Source organism: Acomys minous (assembly GCF_964271855.1).
Source record: "Acomys minous genome assembly, chromosome: 3".
Taxonomy (NCBI): Eukaryota; Metazoa; Chordata; class Mammalia; order Rodentia; family Muridae; genus Acomys; species Acomys minous.
In genome coordinates, this window is record NC_140485.1 from 131206216 (window position 1) to 131232365 (window position 26150).

The following is a 26150-nucleotide window of genomic DNA, read 5'->3' on the forward strand; positions in this document are numbered from 1 at the left end:
CTTCTCAATCTTCTTAATGCTTTAACCCTTTAATATAGTGCCTCATTTGTGCTGAGCTCCAACCATAAAACTATTCCATTGCTACGTCATGTAAGCATACTTTTGGGGGATATTTTATTAGATTTTTATATCTACCACATTTCCCACCCTGATTCCTTCCAATCCACCCCACCCCACCCCACCCCATCCAACACCTGGGATTAAAGCAAAAATATTCACATAACATAACTGGTTTTTAAAAGAACCAAAATTATCACTACAACGTCATAACTTTAATTTTGCTGCTTTTATTAATTGTAATGTAAACACTAAGTAGGTGAGACAGAAGGTTAGAGGGGAAAGTGGGCATAGACTTCTTTATACTGCATCCTGCTGATTAGGGCCATCAGGTTCCTTGGGGCAAGTTTGACCCTCCCTTCAGAGCATCTCCAGCAATCCAGCAAACCAGCAAACCAGCAATAACAAAAGCAACAGCAGTGCCCAATAGCATCTGGGGCAGCAGCAGCGGGGAGCGGAAGCTGCTGCAAGCACTCTCAAGGCTCTCCCATTTATACCTTCTGCAGAGCCCTCAGAATTAAACTCTCTTCAGCTGGCAAAAAATCATGTCCCCCTCCTACCTCACAAGACAATCACAGTTAATGGCTGTGGACCAACTGAAGCAGCTCCATATCCCACTCCTGGGATTAAAACAAAAGCTTATTCACAGAACATAATTGGGTTTATTAAGAGACTAAAATCATCGCCACAATTTCATAGCTGCAATTTTGCTACTGTTATGAATTATAAATATCTGATGTGCAGGATATCTGATATGTGACCCCTGTGAAGGGGTCATTCGACCCACAGGTTGAGAACCACTGCTACACTCTTCTATTGCCTTGGCTTCCTCTGCCAATGCTTTGCTTCCTGTCAACAGGTGAAAAGGTATGTGCATGCATGGCAGGGGGTACATAATGGAGGATTCATAGTCCACGAACCTGCCTCACACAACAAGTGGCACATCGTTTCTGCTTATATTCCATTGATGAGAGCTAGACACCAAGAACCATCTCAGGGAGAAGAGCTCCTGGGCATCCATGTAAAATGTTCTAGCCTCTACTACACAACAGAGAAATAGAAAGCTCAGAATGCTAAAGCTCAGGGGTCAGAAATGCCTTGCCTTGCCCTCTGAGGCAGTCCTTCAATTGGGCCTGTCTGATCACACCGTACCCAGGCAGGACTTGAAACATGCTAGTCTAGGAAGTAGCTTTCCTGTCCACTTTGTGTCTAATCTAAGGAATCTACATGAGGCATTGACCAAGGACATTTGTTTCAGGATTTTTCTCAAGTTGATTCAAATTCCTCCTTATGAAAATAGATCTATGTCAGTGTTTCTCAACCTGTGGGTTGCAACCCCTGGTGGGGGTGGTCAAACGACCCTTTAAAAACACAGATATTTACACTACAATTCATGAGAGTGGCAAAATTACAGTTATGAAGTATTGACAAAAATAATTTTATGCTTGGGGGTGGGGGGTCACCACAACATGAGGAGCTGTATTAAGAGGTTGCAGCATTAGGAAGGTTGACAACCACTGCTCTAGATCCATAAACATTTATCTGCTTGTTAATATGGGCTCCTTCCCCCATGATTTCTGCCTCCTAATATTCAGCCTGCATGTCTCCTTCTGGGGTGAAGATGGCCGACTGTGTAGCCAGTCAGATACTTTGAAACTGGTGGAGAGTAAGTCAAAGACTCTTCGTGGCTTCATCGCTCTTTCTTAGCTGACTTGCTTTCGAGGGAAGCCAGCTGCCAGACTGTGAGAAAATACTGAAGGATCCCTAAGGAGAAAAAAGGTCCACATGCCAGGGAATGAAATATCTTCCAACAGCCAGCACCATTGCGCCAGCTGTGTGAATATGCCATCTTGGAATCACAATCGCCCTCCAGGGCTAGTCAGAGCTACAGATGGCTACAGCCTTCAGTGATCTTCAGCCTACACTGTCCCGTGAGACCCCATACCAAAACTGCTCAGTCAGGGCTCTCTTAAACTCCTAATCCACAAAAATAGCAAGAGATAATAAAGGGCTATTGCTTATTTAAGCCAGTTAAGTTCAGCAGCAATTTACTCTATGGGGACTGCTAGCGTAGTCTGTCTATCCAGTCTATTATCCTGTCCTGGGTCACAAGGTTGGCAAAGGCAGGAGAGTGGACTCCTTGGTCCTTCCCGTTCCTTTTGGTTAGAATCCTCTTTGACTTAAGTCAGTGGTTCTCAACCTTCCTAAAGCTGTGGCTCTTAGTACAGTTCCTCATGGTGTAGTAACCCTCCTCCCAAAACCATCAAATGATTTTTGTTGCTACTTCATAATGGTTATTTTGCTACCATTATGAACCACAATGTAAGTATCTGTGTTTTTCAGAGGTCTATTGGGGGTCATGACCCACAGGTTGAGAACCGCTGACTTAAGTGGATTCACTGTCGTTTTTTAATGGCCGTAAAAAAAAAAATTGCCACTTCATCTAGATTAAGTTTGCTAACACGAAATTTAAATTTTACCTTAGCCAGTGTATTAGGTAGGCCTCTATAAAAGAAGAGAACCGATAGAATGTATTCACATTAGAAAGGGGATTTATGGGCTGGAGAGATGGCTCCGCTATTAAAGGTTAGGCTCACAACCAAAAATATAAGAAAGGGTATTTATGAGTTGGCTTACATCTTAGGGGCTGGGTAGTCTGATACTTTCTGTCTCCACATCAGGAAGATGGGCAAACCCAGTAGCTATTCCTTCAGTGCAGCCAGATGTCTTGCGAGTCCCAGTTCAGTGCAGGCAGTTCTGTAGGTTGCCCAGAGGGTCTAATGTTTATGTTTCGGTTACAAAACTAAAGAAATGGAGGAGTCTGATGAGAGAGAAGTACAGCAACAGTAGCAACAGGCACACTCGCTTTATACCCATGGGCAGCTGTCACCTCCTTTGAGGGTAGGACTGCCCCTGCTCCGTTAATCTTCTCTGAAAACATCCCAGGGGCTTATCTCCTTACTGAGTCTGAATCTCTTCAAGTAGACTGTCAAGAATTGCAGCATGGTTGTTTTACTTAATTTTTTTCATCATTTTTTTTCTTTGAAACTTTCATCCATGTGCACACACACACACACACACACACACACACACACACACACACACACACACAGAAGCTCGCACGTGCACAAATATGATCTTATCTATTCCCCATTTTCTCCTCCAACTTCCCTTACATGCCTCCCAATGTATACTCTCCAGCTTCATGTCTTTCACTTTGTTCTTGTTTATTTTGGATAACCCTCGGGCCTGTGTGTGTGTGGATGTGGGCCATCCATGGCAGCATGGAAAACCTACCACTGGCCAGATTCTCAATAAAGAATGCCTCTCCCTCCCTCGGCAAATGTCTACTGCCAATAGCTCCTCAGCATGGGATGGGGCCCGATGGTCATCTACCCCATCTATGCCAGGACACCGGCTAGCTTGATCTTGTGTAGCTAACCACAGCTTCTGTGAGATCATAACAGCTGTGCCAGGTCCTGAAGGCAGCATTTCAAAGCACTCCTCCCCATACTCCGCCTCTTCTTCCGCAATGTTCCCTGAGCCTTATGGGTGGTGAGGTTAATGCAGATGTTCTGTTTGGGATTAAACACAGAGTCTCCTACTCTCAGAACTTTTACCTATGCATCTCTCTATTGGTTGCCGCCCACTGCAAAATGAAGCTTCACCAGGCAGCGTTGATCTGTCTGTGCCCACAGCTCAAGACTGATTTGGGTTTGGAGTAAGGTGCTATTCATTTACATTTTTACACAGACCTTAATTGGGAGGTTACTGTCACTCACAGCTGAGCAGATGAAGCCTTGGAATGTTTAAATACATTAACCCGGATTCTAGCTTACAGTCAGAATTCAAATCCAGAGGAGTACCTCTTTAGGAGGAGGAAGTGTCTCATCATGGACTCACGCAAACCCAACCCGATTTCTCTGTCAGGAGTGAGAAGACACCACAGGGAGGCCATCATCTATGGGAACAGTGTACATGCGGAACAGGGAAGGACCCAGTTGCAGCTTGAAGTCAGTCCAGACCAGTTTAACAAGTATTTACAAAACACCAACCCAGCAATATAAAAGCCTCCTTAGATCTTAGCTGCTTGTAGATATTTGGGGGTGGTGGTCGGGGTGGTGGTGGTGGTGATGATAATGATGGTGGTGATGATGATGGTGAGAGCCTGATTCTAACCATATTTCAGGTACCATTCCAAGTCATTCAAGTAAATTAATCTGTTTCACCTCACAATTATATGATAAGAGCTGTTAATCATCCTTTTACTGATTGGGCACCAAGGCAATAAGAGAGGAGATAACCTGCCCGGTGTCACCTAAAAGTAGGAGGTGGACCATACCCACGGGGGCTAGCCCTATCGTCCAGGCATGTGCATCTTTCCTGGGCTGTATACCTATCTAGACTGATGAATTATTAAGTTAGGCTTGCCCCACGTCTGCTGCCCTGATAACAGCTCCCTAACCACATCTTATGTCTCCGCCGTCTCGCTTTATGTGTCTTGCCGTTGTTCAGACTACTGGCCGTTCTTTCTGGTCTGCACCTATGGGAGTGCAGCGTGATCTACCAAGCTGCTTAGCACTAACTCTGTGTGTGAATCTGTGTGGTGACTCCTGGGAACATGCAGGATGTCCTTCCTTGTTGTAGTCAAGCATCTGGGTACCAGTGGCTATGTTCCCCAATCTTGCCAACCTTCCTGCAGCCTGAATCAGTGAGCAGTAAGAAGCCCGTGCTTAGTCAGGGCAGGGCGGTTCTCAGACTGTGGCATGAAGGGGAAACATACAGGGGGTGGGAATGGGCAGGGACATGGCAGCTCTCAGGGGCCTCTTTTATGACATCGCATTCATGAGGACTCTGCACTTATGGCCTAATCATGTCCCCCTAGATTCAGTGACATTTCCACAAAGGGCCATATTTGAGGAGAGTATGAAGCCATAGTCTAGATCCAGGTTAGGAGCCATATCCCTAGGCCAAGTTCAGCCCCTATGTATTTGGTAAGAGCCACAAACTACAAATAGTTTTTACTTTTGTTGTTGGTGGTGTTGTTTGCTTGTTTGTTTTCTGAGACAGGGTTTCTCTGTGTAGCCCTGGCTGTCCTGGAACTTACTCTGTAGACCAGACTGGCCTCAAACTTAGAGATCCACCTGCCTCTGCCTCCCAAGACTAGGATTAAAGGCATGCACTGCCACCACCGCCCAGCTAGTTTTTTACATTTTTAAGTGATCATAAGTATCAAAAGATGAGTTACATTTTATGGTGCAATATAAAAGTCCAGTGTCAATCTGTATGAAGCAGTCTCTTATTGGAACGCAGCCATAAGCGTTTGTTTACACACTGCCTGTGGCTTCTTCTGGGAGTTGACTTGCTGCAACAGAGTGTGTGCCCCAAAAAAAGCATCAAATATTTACCATCTGGCTCTGGAGAGCAACCGTGTGGTGACCTTTGGTCCAGGTGGAAGAAGTGCTCTGGCCAGAGGCATAAGGCCAGAAAACACAAAGTGTGCAGGAAACTGTCTGCTCTGGGCAGAGTCCTCAGAGGAAGGGGGCTGTGGAGGAGAGAGGGGGTAGAGCAAATTGCCACATCATTATGGCATTTGGAACCTTACTGTGATCTTTGGTTGGCTTCGGGTGAGTCTATGACTCCTCCCAAACACTTCTTCCTCCTAAAGCGATACTCAACCAGATTTCAATGCTGACTGGAACTGGAATACGGTTAATGTATTTAAACCCTCCAAAACTTCCTCTGCTCACCTGTGAGTGACAGTAACCTCCCAACTAAGGTCCGGTGTAAAAAATTTAAACGAATAGCAACCTGCATAGGAGATCTCTTCTCCAAAATGTGATTGTCCCAAAGAGAACAGAGCTCTAGGAAGCAGGGCATCACAGCAGAAAAATGAACGGCAGGGGACCGAGTTGGCCATTTGTCAGTTTGAGAATGTATTGCTTACTCTTATGATCATGGTGACCAAATGCCTGACAAAACAAAAAAGGACTTGTGTGTGTGTGTGTGTGTGTGTGTGTGTGTGTGTGTGTGTGTGTATGTGTTAGTCCATGATCTCAGAAGGTTCAGTACATAGGTCCTACCTCTTAAAGTTTCCAGAGCCTCCCTAAGTACTGCCACCAAGTGGGAACCAAGTATTCGGTATGCAAGCCTGCAAGGGACACTTTATACTGCAACCATGACAGGCAGGATGGAGACAGATGTGGAAGAGCAGGAAGCCCAGACAGGTACCAAGGTAGCATGTGAGGGACACAGGTCATCAGGCAGTGTCACAAGACAGGCAGTCCTTGGCTGTGACGATGGTTACGCCATCTTGTTCTTTTGGTTTGGTCTAGTGTCTGAATAGACTATAAATACAGGTCTTATCTGTGTTGCTTATTTTTCAACTCCATAAGGAAGACTCCTAGTGAGAAGTTACACTTTTATATTTTTTTCCCAGACCAGGGTAAATATGATAGCATACCCCAAAGGCAATTTAGAATTGATAAAGGATCATATTTGTTGATTTATTGAGGTACAATCGGGGCAAGGTCCCACACAGTGGGACACTAAAGGAGAGACAAGGGCTACCTTTTCTTCATTATTGATTGTATCTGCACTTTTATTTCAGAGGTGGCGATTGTTCGCCTGTGTCTTTTCTCCTCTGACTTTCAGCATGCGTTTGTGCCCACAACTCACTAGGCTGGCAAACGGGTTAACTAGCTCCCATGTGTTCACAGCAAACAAATACAAGGCTCACCGCCTTGAGGGATGCTCGAGGATGGCTTGGGAAGGGAGGACTTTAGCCTTGTCTTATATGGTAATTAATCACTCAAGCCATTCTTCCAGTAAAAGGCAGGGACTCTGTGAAGGACAGGAACTGTGGGAGGGTGGCGAGGAAGGGTGAAGTACTTAAGGGAGTCTTCTTAACCTCAAGTATACCCAGGGAGCCATGAGTCTGGGCATGAAGACAAGCAAAGTGAAGAGGAAGCCACACGAAATGCTTTCTCAGCGCTATCTTGCCTTCTTCTATGTTTGGTGAGAGAATGAAGTCAGAATTATTTTTAAATAAGATTATTTTTTTAAAAACCCCAACCATTAAAAGGTACAAATTAAATATTCATAATCACAAGCCCTCGTCCTTTCTAGGCTATCTCTCACCACTTTGTGGGATGCCTTCCTCCTAGGCAGGGAGAAACAGTGGTCTCACCTGGAATCAGTCCCAGGGGATTCCCCACCCCCAGTCCAAGCCTACACACCCTACATCTTAAACCAACTATTCTTGGACTCTGGACACTGCCCACCCATGCTCATATTTCTGCGTTTTCTAGATTTGTCTTTCGTCCATTGCCATGAATGCAAGCTTTAGTTGGCTAAACTTATTGCTTGCCTCCTCCAACCATTATCCTTGTGTGCGTGGAAAGAAGCCAGCTTGGAATACTAAGCAGAAACCTGGGGTGCTGGGGGTGCCCTTCTGAGCTAACTGGGAGAGATGAGAGGGAATATTTTACTTCCCCTGGGCACAAAGGCCTTAAGATCAGACTAGCTCCTGTGACCTTGACCCTTCCCAACACATTTAAAAGGGGTGAAAATAGCTTCTGAAAGCTTAGTCTAGCCTGGAAGAAGAGGGTGTAAGTCACTAGAATGCATTCCAAGCATGTGTGTGAGTTAATAAACAATCACAAATAGAGCAAAGGGTTCTGAAGTGTCGTTCAGAAACAGCCACCAAAACGTGGCCCCGAAACACAGATGGTACTGAAGGGCTTAGTGCAAAATGAAAATCAGGGTTTCCTGTTCGGACACCGTTAAGACTCTCACAACAATGGGAGCCACTCATCTAACTTGATTACTAATCCCTTTCACACCTGGCGCCCTGTGCAAGCAGCCATGCACTCTGCAGACCTAGGCACGTTCACTGCAACTTTGAAAATGTGTCTAGTTTCCTAAGGAGAGTTCATCCAACTTCTAGAAATCTGCCTTCCATATGCAGAACAAGGGTACACTTGCCAGAGGCCATTCTTTTTTCCTTAGTTTGCAGAAGAGTAGGTTTGCATAGGATTGAAAAGTTGCTTAGGTGTTTAAGGGTCAAGATGTTTTTAGGTCTAGGTAGATGTTTTAAGTTGACAGAGATGAGATATGATAGATACTGAGTTACGTTCAGAATTTTAGACTCACAGAGACAGGAAAATGTTTTCTTCAAGGTTGCCAAATGCAAACAGCCAAAGCACTATGAATATAACATGAATATAATGCCTGATTGTTCTGTGGTTCTTCCTGTTGTGTGTAGTTTATTTTATATGTAGGTAATAATATAAATGTATATGTTAAAAAGGAAATTTAAAAAAAAAGTTACTTGCTTCAAACAAGACCTCTGTTAGTGAGGTGCTCAGCGAAGGACAGTCAGGTTTGAGTCCCAGCACTGGAGGAATTCAACACTTCTGGTTGTATTATCTTTGGATGGACAAACCAATACAATGGACTTTGTCAACACAATGCTGGGTTTTGTAAACACACTTGTGTAAATGCCAACCCCTAACTTTGTTTCCATCTGTTCTATTGCTGAAATCATCATTTCTAGCTCCCAAAACTTTAGTTTTGTTTTTTGTGTTTTTTGTTTTTTTGTTTTTTTAGATTCCTTTTCAGGAAACTGTCACATTGAAGCTATTTGTCAGAAATAGTCAATAATGTGAATTTTAGCCACAAGGCGAAATTCAACAGGTGAAGCATTTCTTTACCTTCTAGAGTGAGCGTGGATGTGGGATCCGATGAAAAATGGGGGTAGCAGCTGGCGAATATGTCTGGGGAACTACAGAGCAGCCCCCCATCATAAAGACAGCTTATTAAGGAGTTCTAGTTCTGCAGTGGAGAAGCATTGAGGCACAAGGGTCCAGGAAGCCAGTTAGGGAGTAAGTGAGCTGCTAAGTAGATGGCTACCGTCAGCCTGGTCTACTGACCAGCAACCGCCTCTACTATATATCCAAAGTGGTAGATACATATGCAATGTATGCAAAGTGGGCTGAGATGGTGCCTTTCTCAAGGGCGGAAAGCTGCAAAGCTCTGTGGGGTGAGCTGGCACGAGTGCCTTGAGGGGCTCTGATTCCAGGTAGATAAAATTTCCTTAGGCAAAGTGCCTTCCACTGTGGTAAGACTCTTTAACGCCAGATCTTGCCTCTAGTGTCTGCAGAGAGGCATCAGAAGGGCATCAGGACCAGACATGGGGCGACGGCAAACCTGGGAGGCTGAGGGAGAGTGTGTAGGGGCAACATGTGGCTTCCCAGAGTCCAGCGTGTGCAATATGACTTGTCAGCCTCCCCCTCCACTCTCTCCAGCAGTGAAGCTGGGGTCCAGATGGTCAGCTGGCTGCTGCGTTGTGGAGTAGAAGTGGGCTGACGTGACAAAAGCTGAGTGGCAGGCAGGTTCTAAGAGAAAGTACACAGCAGAGAAGGAACAAGGAGGCTGCAAAGTTAGAACTTAGAAATATTTTGGGTCCCTAGAGGCCTGAGGGGAAAAGATCCTTTGGGAGGATCCTGCAGCACCTAGCAACAAGAGGGAGAAGGATGTCCCTCCCGTCTGGACAGCTGTTTCATTTGGCTATGAATAAAATCACATACATAGACAACATAAACGCAGCATGATACTGTCTAGGGACAGTATCTAGGGACAGAAAAAGGAGGGAGAAGGCTGTGGGGGGAATATGTACAGTGTACATCATGTGCTTGAATGGAGATGACTTTATAAAATCCAGTACAATAAAATGACCCGGGAAAAGGCCTTTTCTGCACCGTCATTAGCTAAGCAGCTAATAGTGATCCATTTGCCAATAATAGCTCTTTCGTGTGTACAATTTAGAGTGAGGTGAGGGCTTTTGAATAAAACTTCCCCAACGTATTGAGTAACCAATATGTTGGTTAAAGGCCCTTGGTGCCTTTAAATACTTAGATCAAGCTGTGCTGAACTAACATCCATGCAGGATGTGACCCTTGCAGGAAGAGGCTTCAGCAACAACAATGACAAGAAGGACCCCACTGCTGCAACCTTCCCTGCTGGGTTGCTGAGCCAGCTGCAGAGGGCTAAGGCTCAGGGCTGGCTGCTCTGCCTGCGGGAGATAAACCAGCCTGGGTGTGTGCCCGTGTGGGGGTAGTTAATTCCGCTCGGCTTTTCTGGGGGAGCAGTGCTAACATATGCATGAGGTCACTCCACCACATCTTCATTCACCACCCTTTCCTAGCATTGATGTAAAAACAAAAGACTTCCCTCCCCCACCCCCAACTAGGGCTTATTCTCACAGTAAAAATGTAATAAAAGAAGCCAGAAGGGCTATATTTATTGTATATAAATATTTGAGCTCGGGAGATGGTTTAGTCAGTCAGTAATGTGCTTGCCAAGCAAGCATGAGCACCCCAGTTTGACCCCCCAGAATCCATGTTAAACAGAAATCAGGCAAGTGTTTGTAACCCCAGTATTGGTAAAACAGAAGCAGGCAAGGTCCCCAGGGTTTGCCCATGAGTCAGTCTCACCTACTCAGTGAGCGCCAACCCAGTGAGAGACTCTGTTAAACAACAAAAACAACAACAAACCTTCAGATGGATGGTGCCTGAGGAATGAATGACGCGGAGATGGCCCTCTGGCCTCCAGGCACCCCCCCCAACACACACACACACACACACACACACACACACACACACACACACACACACACACACACACACACACACACACACTTTCGCATGCATACATGCCCCTATGTGAACATATACACACACACATTTAAAGAAGGCAAAAACATGAGGTTTTATGAGCGGTCCCTGCTGATGGGCTCTTTTTTCACCTGCTTGGTTGTTTTTGTGAAGGCAGAGCTTGGGGCAAGGTGGGTGTGGCCTGGGTTAGAACAGATGAAGATCAGCCCCTCTGTTGGGTGATTTCTGAGGACACCCCTTCCCAGGCTTTAATTTCCCTGATTCTATACTCCTTTCCAGTACTGATTATTATTTTTTCCCCTCTCTGGAAGGGTGTTTGCTTTATTTCTGAATAATAGTTGGGTTTGGATGATATGGGCAGCTGCGCAAGAGTCAGTGGACGTCTCGTTTCTGATTTTTTAACTGACCTACAATCACAAGGTTGTTATGGTGAGTTAGTTACTTCTTTAAAAATTCTATTATAAAGTACCCGAGACAATCAGCTTATAAAGAAAAGAGGGGACCGTAAGACAGTACCACTAGAACTGGGTGGTTATCCAAAACTCATCATAGCTCTGTCCCAGCAAGCAAACACTGGAGCCACACTGTCATGATTGACCAGCCATATGCTGCTGCTGCTGCATCAAACCATAATGGGTCAGCATCTTACTTTGTCACTTGTTGCCTTGCTTCATTTACTCAACTCTGTGACAGAGCCAGAAGAGTCGTCGAACAAGTTATACCTACTGGCGGAGGGGTTCCAAGAAAATGGCACTCCATTCCAGCTTAGGTCCAGGGAGCTTTGAGGTTATTCCTGGCAGCAATGCTTTGTCATTGAGATGGTACTAGAAGTCATGTATTACAGTTTGAAGATCGGGCCGTACAACAGATTTCATGCAGGTTTCATGTGCTCCATTGTGAATGCAGGAGTCCATCCACTACCCACAGGATCTCCACCTGGTGTTCATCACAAGTCTGGAAGCTGAGTAGTCCAAGAGCATGCACTGGTATCTGGCAAGGGCCTCGCTGCCCCAAAACATGGAGAAAGGCATCCCAAGACTGAACACATCCGTGCATGCAGATCTCTCTTCTTCCTATAAAGTCACCAAGACCAGCATGGGTGCCCAAGCCTCATGGCCTTATCTAGCCCTGATTCCCTCCCAAAGACCTTACGTCCAAGTGCCATTAAGATAGGAGTTTCAAGATGACGTTCCTAGTATTTGGACTTTTGCCATCACATTCAAGCCACTGTTTCCTGGTTTCTTTTCATCCAAACAGAACAACAGCTGCTTTTCAACCCACATCTTATTTAACCAAACAGCAATGTTTAGACAAGTCTTACTTTTAAAAATGCTTGCTTTCCAGATGACAAATTATTCTTTTTTTTTCTTTTTCTTTTCTTTTTTTTTTTTTTTTTTTGTTTCTCTTCTCCCACTGGTTTGTTCTTCCTAGCTTTCCTTGTTGTACTCTGGGCCTACCTTAGGATTCCCAAGAATAAGTTCAGCCATCATCACGATATGATGCTTATACATTGATGGTTTACAAACTCTTAGCTCCAGTCCTAACCTCCCCTTTGATCTTGGTTAATCAGCAACCTGACATGTGATGAATAACTCAGATTGGGCGTGTCCAGGCAGAACTATTGAAGGCTTCCTTCATCTAGACCCTTATCTTGTCTTTTTCAGTCCCATTAGATATGAAAATCTTCTCCAATTTTTGCACCTTAATGCCTTAGCATTTATGTCTTCTTGCTGGTAAGTAAAACAAAAGAAATAAACCCAAGACTCCAGAACAACATAAAGCAAGCAAAACCATGGTCTAACCTAGCAAATGAGTCAGGGTTAATTTTTGGAAACAAAGTGTAGACACTCACGTAGAATATATTGAATGAATTATGAAGTAGGAAACTTAAATTATCACCTTAGGCCTTCATGATGCCATTTATCTGTGTAGTCATATACTCAGGGATTTAAAGAACTTCTCTGGCTGGCCAGACTTCTTGCCTACCATCTGTGGATGGTAAGATGAAATTTTAGTCTTGGGATATCAACAAATGGACCCTAAAGCTGATTCTGACCTAACCTTTCTTTTGTCTTGAGACAGGTTCTAAAGTAGCCCAGGTAGACCTGTAATCTGCTGGGGCTAAGGTGAACTCAAAACCCTGGTCCTCTAGCTTTTATCCTCTGGATTGTATGGGATGATGGGGATGATGAGGATGATGATGACAATGATGATGATGATGCTGGTGATAATTATGATGATGATGATGATGATGATGAGTGTATGTGTATGTGTGTGTGTGTACACATGCGCATGCATGTATCCAACACCTTATTTTAGGCAGTGCTGGGACCAAACTCAGGCTCTCTAGTTAGTGAGCCAGGCTCTCAACCTGTAGTGCTACATCCCCACCTAGAATTTTGATATTGAAAAGGTATCTTAAATTTTAAAAAACCCTAGGTCATATGCACTAGGCTCTCAGATACCAGTCTCCATACCAACTCAATGCACTTGAAACTGATCACCTGGCTCAGTTGTCTTTCAAGTGGTTGAGAAGAACCTCAGATATGAATCTTGATGAGTGTTTAAAAGAAGGTGGGAGCTTGTATTTCAGCTTAATACCCCCCCCCCACACACACACACAATTGCATGGACATGGACAAGATATGCCACAGGTCAAGGGACTGACTTAGGTCATCTCTCAATAAGCTTTTGAAAATAAAGTGAATGGCACCCATGTAGGTCATGCAAGTCATTTTGCCTTCAGATTCTTAAATTACGTAAACCCTTGATGGTATCTTCCTGTGGAGGACCATCCTTTAAATGACCTCCAAACAATTCTTCTTGTTAAAACTGTTAGTGATGAGGGAATTGGGAGTGGGTCAGAGAAACCAATTAACAGAGGAAGTGTGAGGTCATGACGGGCTGACATCACTTCTCTGCCGCTTGATAAAACCTCTCATTATATGCTGTAGGCTCCTTTGCAAGGCACAAGAAAAGGGCCAAACCCTGAAACAGGCTGTACTGACATTACTGATTGAGGAAACCAGCTGTTCTCTCTGCTCGGCAGACATGTGACTAATGGGAGGTGAGAGCTGGACCGGATGTGATCTGAAGAGGAAGCAAGCGGGGAAGAAAACCAGGCTTTGGGGGCCATCTCCGCTGTAACCGTGGAAAGCAGCGTGGGCTCCTTATTTGCTTTGGTGCTTTCCCCTCTTTCCTTTGCATGCCCTACCCTGGACCTCCCTCCAACTTTTCCTCTTCTGTCCCTGTTCTAGTTGCACCGCCGCTCCTTGTCTTCTCAAGTCTGAAGGCAGTAGAGGCAAGGAAGAGCCACCTCCTCTGCTGTGCCCCATCCCCCTTCTGGGGCCTTTGATCAGGATTTATCCCCACAGGAAACTTCCACTTGAAGGCAGAAAGCTGCTGTCTCCAGCATCTCTCACAGCAGAGCCAATATCATGAGAGTCCAGGAATGTGATACTCTTTCCTCCAAATCCCACTTCAGGTCCAAGCTGACTAGCCGAAGTTACTCACAACTTGGTGCCCTACACAGGGGACCACAGTGAAGATGAGGTGGGAGAGGAGCCTTTCTCTATCACCTAGCAGGGTAGGTGAGGTGAGCGCAGAACCAAAGTGGGGAACCAAAGTTGAGGTGAGGCGCAGAAGCGAAGTTAGTTATGCTGCCAGTGGTGTGTGTGTGTGTCAGGGCAAGAAGGAAGAATGGCCCTGAAGATAAAGGCTGAGATTCATTTCTTCATGGGAAAGTCATTCAAATAGTCTATGCTTTCTTTGATACTTTTATATTTGAAATATGCATACTGATGTGCACATGTTATCTTATGCTGATATACAAGTGTAGCATACAAACATATTCATAAACATAGGTCTTGTTTTGTAGAGCTAGGGATTGAGCCCTTGTACATGTATGCCAATGGCTCTGCCACAGAACTACAGCTCCATCCCATGGAAAGAAATATTACAAATTTGATGGCCCTACTGAGGCTAATATCCAATCCCCATGTATTTTACCAAACCAAACTAGAGGAGACAAGCCCGCCACTTGCTCAACACTTGCATTGCATAAGTATTTGAACTTGCTAAGACAGATGCACAGCAGCTGGTTACCGTGTAGCTGTTCTGGATGGTTTGCCCAGATATCCACCCTGAGCTGGGGGCTGTAAACTGCAAGTGCTTCCTGTACATCCTGAGATGGGTAAAGCCAAAGACAGGGAGGTTGAAGAGGAACCTTGGAAATCAGCACTGGCAAGGGGGAGGTGGGTCTACTGGGAAGCTGGATTTGACATTTTCATGTCTGAGAAAAGCTTGGGAGGCTGAATGGCATGAGTTGATTTCAGGCATTCTTGCTGTAGGCCGTTCTGGCCACAGAGCACTGTGGTCTGGTCAGTTGTGAGACCCACTCCCCATTTACCCTCCTCTCTGTGTGTTAGGTCATTGGAGCCATGGCCACAAGTATCTGTGCTTTATGCACCCAGGGGGAAAACTCAAAGGTAACATTGGCTTGCCTTGCTTCTAAGTTTTGCCTCAAAACATTTGACCACATCCAAGAAGCATCAAGGGACTGACTTGTATCAGTAAAGCAAGAAGGAAACCCAAAATAGCCTTTGCAACAAGGGAGGGGAAGGAAGATTACTGAGGTATTACTAGGTCTTTTCTTCCCCCCATTGCATCCTGGGTAGAGAATCCTTAGAAAAGGAAAGGATAATAAATGCTGTTTTCTAAGAAAAGAACACATGAGTAATCCCTCTAACACAGTGCCAAAGAAGTATGCGCAGGCTTCCTCTAACTGGCTGTGTGGTTTACATGTGCTGCTGTGCTTCTCTGGTCTCTGGTTTCCTCACAAATAAAGTAAATGGGCGTCCAGGACAGACACGGTTAGTTGCCTACCACATGACGACATTTCTCTTCCCTCTGCTTTGCTTTGGTGCCGACAAGCTCATGGAACATGAGTCCAACCTGAAGCCCTGATGGATGAATCTCATTGTTCTTAGCCACACACAGCAGCTACCTGTTCTGCTTGGGGGTAGGCATATGCTGTGATTTGCCTTGTGCCCCCCGCCCCCCAACAGATAGGGTAGATTCTTAATTTCCAAAACCTCAGGATGTGAGGTGATGAAATGGTGTCTTTATCAAGATGGTTGAGTTTAAAATAAAAATGATGTCATTAGGATGGGTTCTAGTCCAATGTGAATAGGGTCTGCACAAAAGGGAAAGCTGGAAACAGAGGGTGACACATACAGAGGGAAGCAGTGTGAAGGAAGGACATGAAGAGCGGTTGGCCAGCTACAAAGAGGCTACTGAAACAGACTCCAGCCTAAGGAACAGTAATTTCTGTTGTTTAACCATCCAACCTGTGGCAATTTGTGAGGAAAGCCCTAGGAAACAACGCAGAGTGTTCCAAAGAATCAATGGGAGTCAAAAGGGTCCTTTGGCCTCATTTTACACAACATGTGAAGCTGCGGGGCATGGAATTCTGACAGCCATTTTTATTTGCATGCCAAGAACATCGTAATCCAAAAAGTTTCTCCTGATGATAGGAGAACAGAAAAGGCCTGGGGCTTTAAGAGAACGCTTGTGGGGGCTTCTCTGAGGTTTTTAGTGTTATAGCTGTTTTTGGGCAATAGCATCTAGATCTGCTTTTTTCCCTCTGGAACATTCAGACAGCGCCAGAGCATGGAGGTACTAGACCCAAAGGAACCTAGCTAGATAGGTGGGTCCGAGGGTCCCAGTCCAGTGGTAAAAAGCCTTTTTCTGAAACAGCGCTTCACGTGTTACAGCCTGGGCCTCTCCCTGTGACACAGCAACTGTTAGATGAAATTCAGTGAGATAGCTTCTGCATGTTTGTTTGGGGGTGAACAAAGGTTATATAAACCTTGGGAGTGAGAAGGGATTTCTAGGGTGGGTGCATGTCATTGGCTGGGGCTGAGATGCTGGGAGTCCTCTATTTGCATGGAGAGGAATAGCAGGTGCTAGGCTACATGGCTAGCTCCAGAATTGTGGGGGCACGCAGGCACAGAATAGGGAGGGAATGATCCTTACTCCTGCAGGTCTCAAGGTTGGGATTTTCAGGTTTAGTCACATCTGGACTTCACTCTGGCTCCTGGCCAGTTTCCCAGCTGATACAGTCCACGTGCCCCACACTGAAATACCCAGCTGTACTCGGACCACTAGCTTCCAGGCTCTGTGTTTGTATGAGATATTCACACTCCTTTCTTGTATTATCTACCATAGGTAGTGGAAAACACATTATTCATGAATGGCTGAGAAAGAAATGCTTAGCATTCTTGGTCCTTAGAGACACACGAATTAAAACTACTTTGAGATTTCATCTTACACCAGTCACAATGGGCAAGACCAATAAGACGAATGATATCTCACACTGGTTGAAATGTGAGGTAGGAGGAACACTCATCCATTGCTGGTGGATACTTTTGGATAAGCACTATGGAACTCAGCACGACAGTTACCCGGAAAGCTGGCAATAGACCGACCTCAAGATGCAGTTACACCACTCTTGGGCATACACCCAAAAGATGGTACATCCTGCTTCAGAGACATTTGCTCAACCATGTTCACTGATGCTCTCCTCATAATAGCCAGAAACTGGAAACATTTTCCAATATCATCCAATAGATGAGTGTATCAGAAAAATGTGATACATTTATACAATAGAATATTACCCAGCTGTTTAAAAAAAGTGAAATCATGAAATTTGCAGGTAAATGAATGGAAAGAAAAAAAATCATGCCAAGTGAGGTAATCTACACCCAAAACAACAAATATGGTATTTATGCTCCTGTATGTCCATGTGTGCTTTTAAACCTTCTGTGGGCATATTGCTATCAGAATAACCGCAGGGGTTAGCTATAGAGTAAGAAACTGGTGGTGGGTGAGGAGCAAGTAACTCCCAAGGAAGGGGAAATAGAATATATAGTTAGAGTGGATAGGGGAGTAGAGCTGGAAAAGGAGGATTAAACAGAGGAGGGGGAAGGAAGATGCAGGTAAGGAAAGGAATATGGGTAGGACAATTAACAGAAAGGGCCATTGGGATCCTGCGGAAAGCCACTACAGTAGAAGCTTCTTAAACTATATGCATAGATGAGAGAAATCTAAAAGCAATCATCAGATAATGGGGAGACAAAGGCCCAACTAGACATCTCTAACCACCAGGAGTGGGTTACATCCAAGTGAGTTGTTCGTCGTAGGGGCCCCATGGAAACGCCTCCATAAGACAGACTATTGCCAAGGCTATTGGTTGCTCTCCACAAGCTGATGGTAAGGCCCCATTGCTAAAGAAAGCACATGCTTCATTGATCACTGAGAAGATGGACAAGTGTTTAACCAGACTCTTCACCCCCTACTGACTAGTGTTCCCGGTACTAGAGGGTACCTGTGTACTAGCAGAGTAGAAAGGTAAACATCAACACTGGGCCAAACCCTTTGATGCACAATAGTGACCTGCCTGCAAGATACAATGTTGCACTAATGGCAACACTATCTGAGTGGATTTAAGACCCACCCAAGAGTTAGAACTCATGCCTGAGTGGGACTAGATAGGTCGTGGGCCTATGGAAAAATCAAATACTATTTTTTTTATTTTTTTATTTTTTTTATTTTTTGCCAAAGGAATCTAATGATGAAATGGCTCCTAACAGTATTCTGTAAAACTCATGCACTCAGCGATCATCAGAGAGTTCTTCGGCAGCAGATGGGAAGTAACACAGAGATCCACAACTGAACAATGTGCAGAGAGTGAGAGACCTTGGAACAGTCGGTCTAAAGGGAATGTCGTCATCAAATCCCTCCCTTCAGGAAAAGGAGGGAGAAAAAGTGTAAGAGTCAGAGTGGAAGCTGGGCACGGTGACACACGCCTTTAATCCCAGCACTAGGGAGGCAGAGACAGGCGGATCACTGTAAGTTCAAAGCCAGCCTAGTCTACAAAGTAAGTCCAGGCTACACAGAGAAACCATGTCTTGAAAAACAAAAAACAAAAAAACAAAAAAATTAATAAATAAAAAATAAGAGTCATAGGGGATGAAGGACACCAAGAAAACAAGGCCCTTTAAAACAGCAGAAGCAAGGTGCATACAAACTCTCAGAGACTGTGTAGCATGCACAGGGCCTGAACAGGTCCAAACAAGACCCAAACCCAGTCTGAGATAGTAGGTATGCGAGCTTCCATCTATCTCCAGCTAAGAAATGCTTTTAAGTGAAAAATTAATTTTTCTAAGGGAGTCTGACTGGAAATCCAAACCACATGGAAGGGCACGCTCCAGGCCCAGAAGAATATAGCCAGCACAAAAAGAATGCAAAGGTAGTTTGGAGATTTTTTTTTTAAACTTATTGGTATTTTGCTTGTATACTATGGTTTCTGATTTTGTGCTCTTTCTTAGACTTTGTTATTGTTAGCTTGTATGTTTTGTTTTATCCTTGTTTGTCCTTTTATTTGTCTGTTTTTTTTTTTTTTTAAGAAAGAAAGATGGTGTGGAGTTGGAAGAGCCCGTAGGATCTGGGGAGATATAGGGGAAGAATAACTATAATTAGAATCAACTGTAGGAAAATTACTTTATTTTTAAGAAAAATAAAATTAAATAAAAAAGAAAAGGTGACCCATATTTTACCAGAGCCCATATCTAATGCGTTCATCTTTGTGTGCCCTCGGATCTGATCTTTGCACCTCAAAGCGAGTCTCTGGAGGGAAAGCAGGACTTGTTGGTTAACATGATACATTTTCTGCATGTGGAGCTCATTTATCTTCTAGATATGACGGGGAGAACATGGGCGGATGTTGTTCAAGTTAGAGTGGCATAGAATTCATACTAATTTATATAAGCCATTTTCAGGAAGGCTGGAAACGCTAGAAGAAGACCCTTCTTCAGACAAGGGATCACAAGACCCTCTGCCATGAAGCTGCACTCTTGTTGAATTTTTCAATCACCCTAATGGACAGGTGGAATAAAAAGTGGGGCCTGTGTGTCTCAGCCAGGAGGTTGACACTGGGCAGATACGGGTGTAATTGAATGTAATTGAAAGCACAGGCAGGCGTGAGATTGCCGCAGGAGGGATGCTGAAAGGGAAAGGAAAGTGGAGTAGGCGAAGCCTCATGGACCTCATTGTCAATGACTAGGAGATGGAGGAGGGACTGCCAAGAGATAAGGAGCACTGGAGACCCTGGGGAAGCAGGCGTAAGGAGGCTCATGATGAACTACACCGCGTGATGCTGGAAGCCAGAAGCCCCAGCAATGCACAGCAGCTTTCCTTACACAGAAGTCATTGCATCTAATTCTTAGTACATGTGGGGTGCAACAGCCAGATGAAACTGAGTGAGTGATAAGCCAGAGGCAGGGCCAGTGGAGAAGAGAGCAAATCTGGGGGAGTTTGGTTATGAATAACAGCAAACAGATGGGGTCAGCTGAAGGGATACGTGCAGTCAAGATTAGAATAATCAGTAAATATGTAAGTAGTGGCAGGCAAAGACTGTGTGGCACTAAAACCAGAGCTAAGCTAGGTAAATGGATTCGTGTGCAAATATTAAAATGCGTCCGCTGCCCTTCTCTTTCTACCTGCTTTTAAAGAACCCAATCTTTAAAAGAGGAGGGAGGGAAGAATGGGAGGATACAAGGGATGGGATAACCATTGAGATGTAACAAGAATAAATTAATAAAGGAAAAAAAGAAAAGAACCCCATCTTTTTGGTAAGGGAAATGTGGCTCTGCATTCCAATCTGTAATGCAGACTCTTGTGGCAACTACTTGAAGGTCACCTAACCAGAGTCCTTTAAACAGGCGGCGGGCGGTGGCACACGTGGTAACAAATAAGCATTCGACAGTGAAATGTTGTTTATTTGACATAAGTTGCAAGGATCCTTATAATACAAAATACAGAAGAGAAGAAGAAAGTGTTGCTCTCAGAATGCTATACCTAAACTTATACAAGCTGATTATGCTGCTGGGCAGGAAAAAGCCAGAGCAAAAAACAAAAACAAACAAACAAAAACAAATCAAAACACCCCCCTCCACCACTACCACCTCCCCTGCCCCCCCCCCATCACATTATCCCTAAAGCTTCCCAGTGGCCATACAAAGTGATACATCCAATCACAAGTTGCCGTAGACGCACAGGGATAGCAGCTCATCATGATATAGAGACCCAGGAAAGCTGGGATTCTTACAAGGGGAGGGGAGGCCGGGATCCAAAGGCAGCATCCTCCACAATCCCTTCTTCAGCACAGTGGGATGTTTGATGCACCTGTTTTTCATTTCACTCAAGAGGATGACAAGAAACATCAAAGTACCGTCTAAGCAAAGCAAGCAGGGGAGAGAAAAGCAATTTCCACACACATAAAACAACTCTTCAAATTACTCTGCAAACCTCTTCTTTGAAAAAAAAAAAAAAAAAGGAATTTACCTTCTCTGGGAAGAAGAACAATCTTTTTGTATTTGTACAAACCTGAAACACACTTACTTAAAACTAGATGATCCTGATAAAATTCAATAAGCACAACAGTATGATTTTCAATAATCCTGTTCTTCAAAAAATAACCACTGATTTTATTTATATTATAATAACTCTGAAGTGTGTTCTTTTGATTGTTTTGTGCGCATATGTGTTGACTTCTGCGAATTTACAAATTGGTGTCATAACCATTGTTACAGTTTGGGTGTGAGACATCCCTCACAACACCTGCGTTTGAGCACTTGGTCACCAGCTGGTGGCACTATCCGGGGAAGCTACAGAACCTCTGGGGTGTGGTTCCTAGCTGGTGAAGTAGGTGGCTAGAGTCAGGCCTCTAAGGTTATGCTTGCTGCTGGTTCCCGCCTGCACCCTCTACCCCTGGTCACTCTGGATGTGGAGACCAGCAGCCTCCACTCCTGCTGTCACAAACGGAGCTGCCTCTTGTCACCAGGCCCTCCTCCCCATGATGGGCTAAAGATCTCTGAAACCGTGAGCCAAAAGAAAGCTTTCTTCCCTGAAGCAACTTCTACCAAGTACTTTGTCACAATACTAGGAAAGAAATCCATATGCCCAGCTGAAGTTTAAAGCCTGTATTCTTAATAGACCTCAGGCTTACCAGATAGATGTAAAATACTTAGCAAACTCTCCGGTAAATATACGTGACTGTTATCAACCATTTTGCTATTAAAAAGGAAGCATCAATGAGTTTCCTGGAAAACGTAATTAATCCCTTTCAAAATTCTTTAGCGACATCTCCCCATTCCTTCCCTATGCCCCTCGTGCCATCAGACCTAGTATATTAGCTCCATTTTAAAAATCTTCTTTAACTTGGTTACCTTTTTCTTTCTTCCTTAAGGCCCTGCCTCTCCTGGTGACCCATCCCTTGGAAGAAAACAGTTCCCAGCAGGCAGTGTCACTCAGCACTCGAGACTGTGGAGTTTGCTATCCAGGTTAGTATTCATTTCCAGAGCTATCATGTACCTTCTAGCAACACATCAGCTTTTCAAAAGTGAGTGTGGTGGTCTGAGTGAAATGGCCCCCATAGGGACTCATAGGAAGAGCCACTATTGGAGGCGTGGCCTTGTTGGAGGAAGTGTGTCACTGGGGTGGCTTTGAGGTTTCAGAAGCTCAAGTCTGGCTTAGTGGCTCCCTCTCTCCTCCTGAGGCCTTTGGATCCAGATCTAGAGCTCTCAGCTCCTTCTCCAGCACCATGTCTGCCTCGTATGACACCATGCTTCCCGCCATGATGGTAATGGACCAAACCTCTGAACCTGTGAGCCAGCCCCAGTTAAGTGGCCATGGTGTCTCTTCACAGCAATAAAACCCTCAGACAGTGGGAGTCAGGAGGCCAGGTGAGGGGGTCAGAGACAGCAAGAGAGTAGGATGTAATTCTGAGTTCTAATTATCACCTGAATACAACCCATCATCCTCTGGCCAAAAATCCAAAAAAAAAAAATCTCAATGAAGGATTTCCTGTGTCAGATTGGGCATGTCTGTGAGGGATTGCCTTGACTGTGGGAAGACCCAGCCTGAAAGCGGGTACCATTCCAGGTTTGGGCCTCTACACTGTTTAAGAATGAAGCAAGCTAGATGGGCAGTAAGTGTTTATGGGCATCTGTTTGTTTCTCTTTGCTTTTGACTAATTTTGACTCCGAGTTCAAGGTAACTAGCTGCCTTGGGCTCCTGCTACTGTGCGACTCCCCTTCAATGAGGAACTGTAACCTGGAGTTGTAAGCTAAACATGTACACTTTATTCCGTGAGCTGTTATAGTACAGGAGGAGAAATAACACTAGGATAGTCGGCTCTGTAGAGACTGAGCCAGGGTTGAAAGGTCACAGAGACATCTGGACTGCATGAAGGCCTTGGAGCAGAGTGGCTGGTGGAGAGTTGGGAGCCCAGTGCTAGGCCTTGGCTCTGGGATCCTCTACTGGGTGTGTGTGTGTGTGTGACCTTGGGCAACAAATCTCGATGCTTCTGTTTCCTCAAATTTGAAGTAGATAATGAGTGAAGTCAAAATACATGATAAGTGCAACGTCCTTAGACCAAGGCTGGCACACAGTCCACTGCAGTAAATGTGTCTCATGTCCGAGGATTGACTCCAGGACCTTCTGAGATGCCCAGTCTTAGATGCTCATGCCCCTTATATAAGGTACTATGGCATGGCACAGAGCCTTTGACTATTCTCCAGTGTGTGTGTGTGTGTGTGTGTGTGTGTGTCTGTGTGTCTGTGTGTCTGTGTGTCTGTGTGTGTGTTGTTCTTTTTTTTTTTTTGAGACATGGTTTCTCTGTGGAGCCTTGGCTGTCCTGGACTCACTTTGTAGACTAAGCTGGCCTCGAACACCCAGTGATTCACCTGCCTCTGCCTCCCAAGTGCTGGGATTAAAGGTGTGAGCCACCCCCAGTATATTTTTAAACCATCTCTACTAATGGACACAACGTAAACACCATGTAAGTAGTTATGATGTTTTGTTGAGTAAGTAATGGTAAAAATGTAAGTATATACTCAATGCAGACACATTTTCCCAAGTGTGTGTGTGTGTGTGTGTGTGTGTGTGTATGAGACAGACAGACAGACAGACAGACAGATCAGAGGACAAATCTCAGCATGCTGTTGCTCAGACACTTTGCACCTTTTCTATGAGACAGGGTTTCTCACTGCCTTGGAACTTCCCACACAGGCTAGGAAGCCTCAGAGATCCACTTCTCTCTGCCTCCTCAGTTGGGTACTACCATATCCAGCTCCTGGTTAAAAACATGATTTCTAGGGGTTGAAGTCAAGCCTTCCTGCATGCCAGGCAAGCACTTTACCAGCCACGCTGTCTCCCCAACCCTTCCAAACAGTTTTGATCTAGTGTTGACTGAATCCATAGATGAGAGCCCACAGTTACAGAGAGCCTAGTGTGTGTTTTGTGACATAAGTATAATCCACTCTCAGCTCACCATTCTGACCTAGACACCTGGAGCCCTCCTGGCTTTGTGTCTCTTACACTGGGGTGATACCTATGGCTTGCCAATGTCAGGGCACAATTGTTCTTCAATGACCTAAGTCACCTCTTTATCCAGGTCTGCACCTGCCCTTATGCTCCAAGACTAATTTTTGTTGAATGCAATGTCATAAATACCACTGAAATCTCTTTTAGTCTATCATTGTAGAAATCAGTATTTCTTTAAATTGATTTATGATAGATCAGAAATTAGCATGAGTTACTTTTGGGGGTTGGGTTTAGTGAGAGACCCTGACTTTGAAAAATAAGGTGGATTAGCCATTGAGGACACTCAGTGTTAGCTAGCCTCTGACTCTCTCTTTCACACATTCATACATGCATGCATGAGCACACACACACACACACACACACACACACACACACACACACACCACATTCGAGCATACTCACACACAAGAAATAATTGCTACTGGTAGATTTATAATAGTTCAAATCCTTTGGATACTAGAAAGCATGACCATTACCAAGTCACTTGATATTAGGTGTAATTATTTTATATGAGTTTTTCATGTTTTTAACTTTGTTTGAAAACAAATGATACGACCAAACACCACAGGAGGAAAGAAAGTACTCCATCCATGAGCCTCACAGGACAGAGCAACTTTTCAAAGCAGGCCCTCACTCTGCAAGGGATTTTTCTAGGCTCTTTTCCAGATCAGCCTAGTAAATCAGTTTTATTATTTTTTGGTGAAGAGAGACTCAACAATGTCCACCTTTATTCACCTACAGAAGCACATTCTAAAAACATCATCACCCGTGCTTATAAACAATGGCTTTCCTATGCTCCATGTGGCCTGCCACAGAACCGTTACCAGGTGCTCTAGGAAGACTAAAATCACACACACACACACACACACACACACACACACACACACACACACACACACACACACACCCTCCATAAAAATACACTTTTAGCTCATTAATTTCTTCTGGGAACTTATTCTGAACTACAGTAGCTTCATCCTTGGTGACCTGAACTATCAAGGACTTTGCCTCACACAACCAGCTGGCGTCCTAGGACTGAGGAGCACTGTTGTCACCATGCATGTAAAGCAGTGTATTTTAGAAACCACTTTCCAATCCTCTCACAGATAGTACCTTGGGGCAAGACTTAGCTTTTCTTTTTTTCTTTTTTTAAAGGCCTGGCATGTAGAACCACTTGATTATGATCTAAATGTAGTATAATTGTGTAGGGGCACCAAATGTCAGTTCTTTACAGTGCCAGAACAAATGAGGCTCCCATCTCCTCTTGGGAGGAAGCATCAGGTTTTTCATTAGTCAGGGGATTAAATGCATGAGCAGATGCAGAACGCATAATCTGGGAAACACTGTCATCCCAATAGCCAATCAAGCAGCTAAAAAAAATTAATGAAACAAGTCAGTTGAAAACCCTACCTTTAACCAGGAAGGTTTTCTGGAAGTAAAGAAGGTATTTTCAGGGCTGGAAAAGATGGTTCAATCAGTAAAGTGCTTGCGTGCAAACATGGGGACCTGAGTTAGATCCTCAGAACCCACATTTAAAAAAAAAGCAATCCAGGTGTGACAGAAGTGTAATCTCAGTGTGGGGAGGCAGAGACATGAGGATCCCTGGGGCTTGCTGGCCAGCCAGCCTAACCTACCTGGCAAGTTCTAGGCCAGTGGTTCTTAACCTGTGGGTCAAAACTCTTTTGGGCTTTGAATGACACTTTCATAGTAGTTTCATATCAGATAACCTGCATATCAGATATTTACATTAGGATTCATAATAGTAGTAAAATTGCAGTTACTAAGCAGCAATGAAAATAATTCTATGGATGAGGGAGGGGGTCACCATAACATGAGGAATTCTACTAAAGGGTTGCAATATTAGGAACATTGGAAACCACTGTGCTAGGCCAGTAAGAGATCCTGTCTCAAAAAAACAATACTGAGATTTATTGTCTGTCACAGGCACATACATATACACACAAACACACA

At 44.5% G+C, this 26150-nt stretch overlaps 1 protein-coding gene across 3 annotated transcripts in view; it reads left to right on the forward strand.

Moving 5' to 3' along the window:
* IYD (iodotyrosine deiodinase) overlaps window positions 1-26150 on the forward strand; it is a 141428-nt gene that overhangs the window by 38695 nt on the left and 76583 nt on the right. For 2 of the 3 annotated variants that reach the window (XM_084777826.1, XM_084777828.1), the window contains exon 5: window positions 22042-22135. In XM_084777826.1, coding sequence (XP_084633952.1) covers window positions 22042-22135 — 94 coding nt within the window. Of the gene's footprint in view, window positions 1-22041; window positions 22136-22350; window positions 22386-26150 lie in introns of those variants that run through there. The other variant, XM_084777829.1, reaches the window with a different exon arrangement.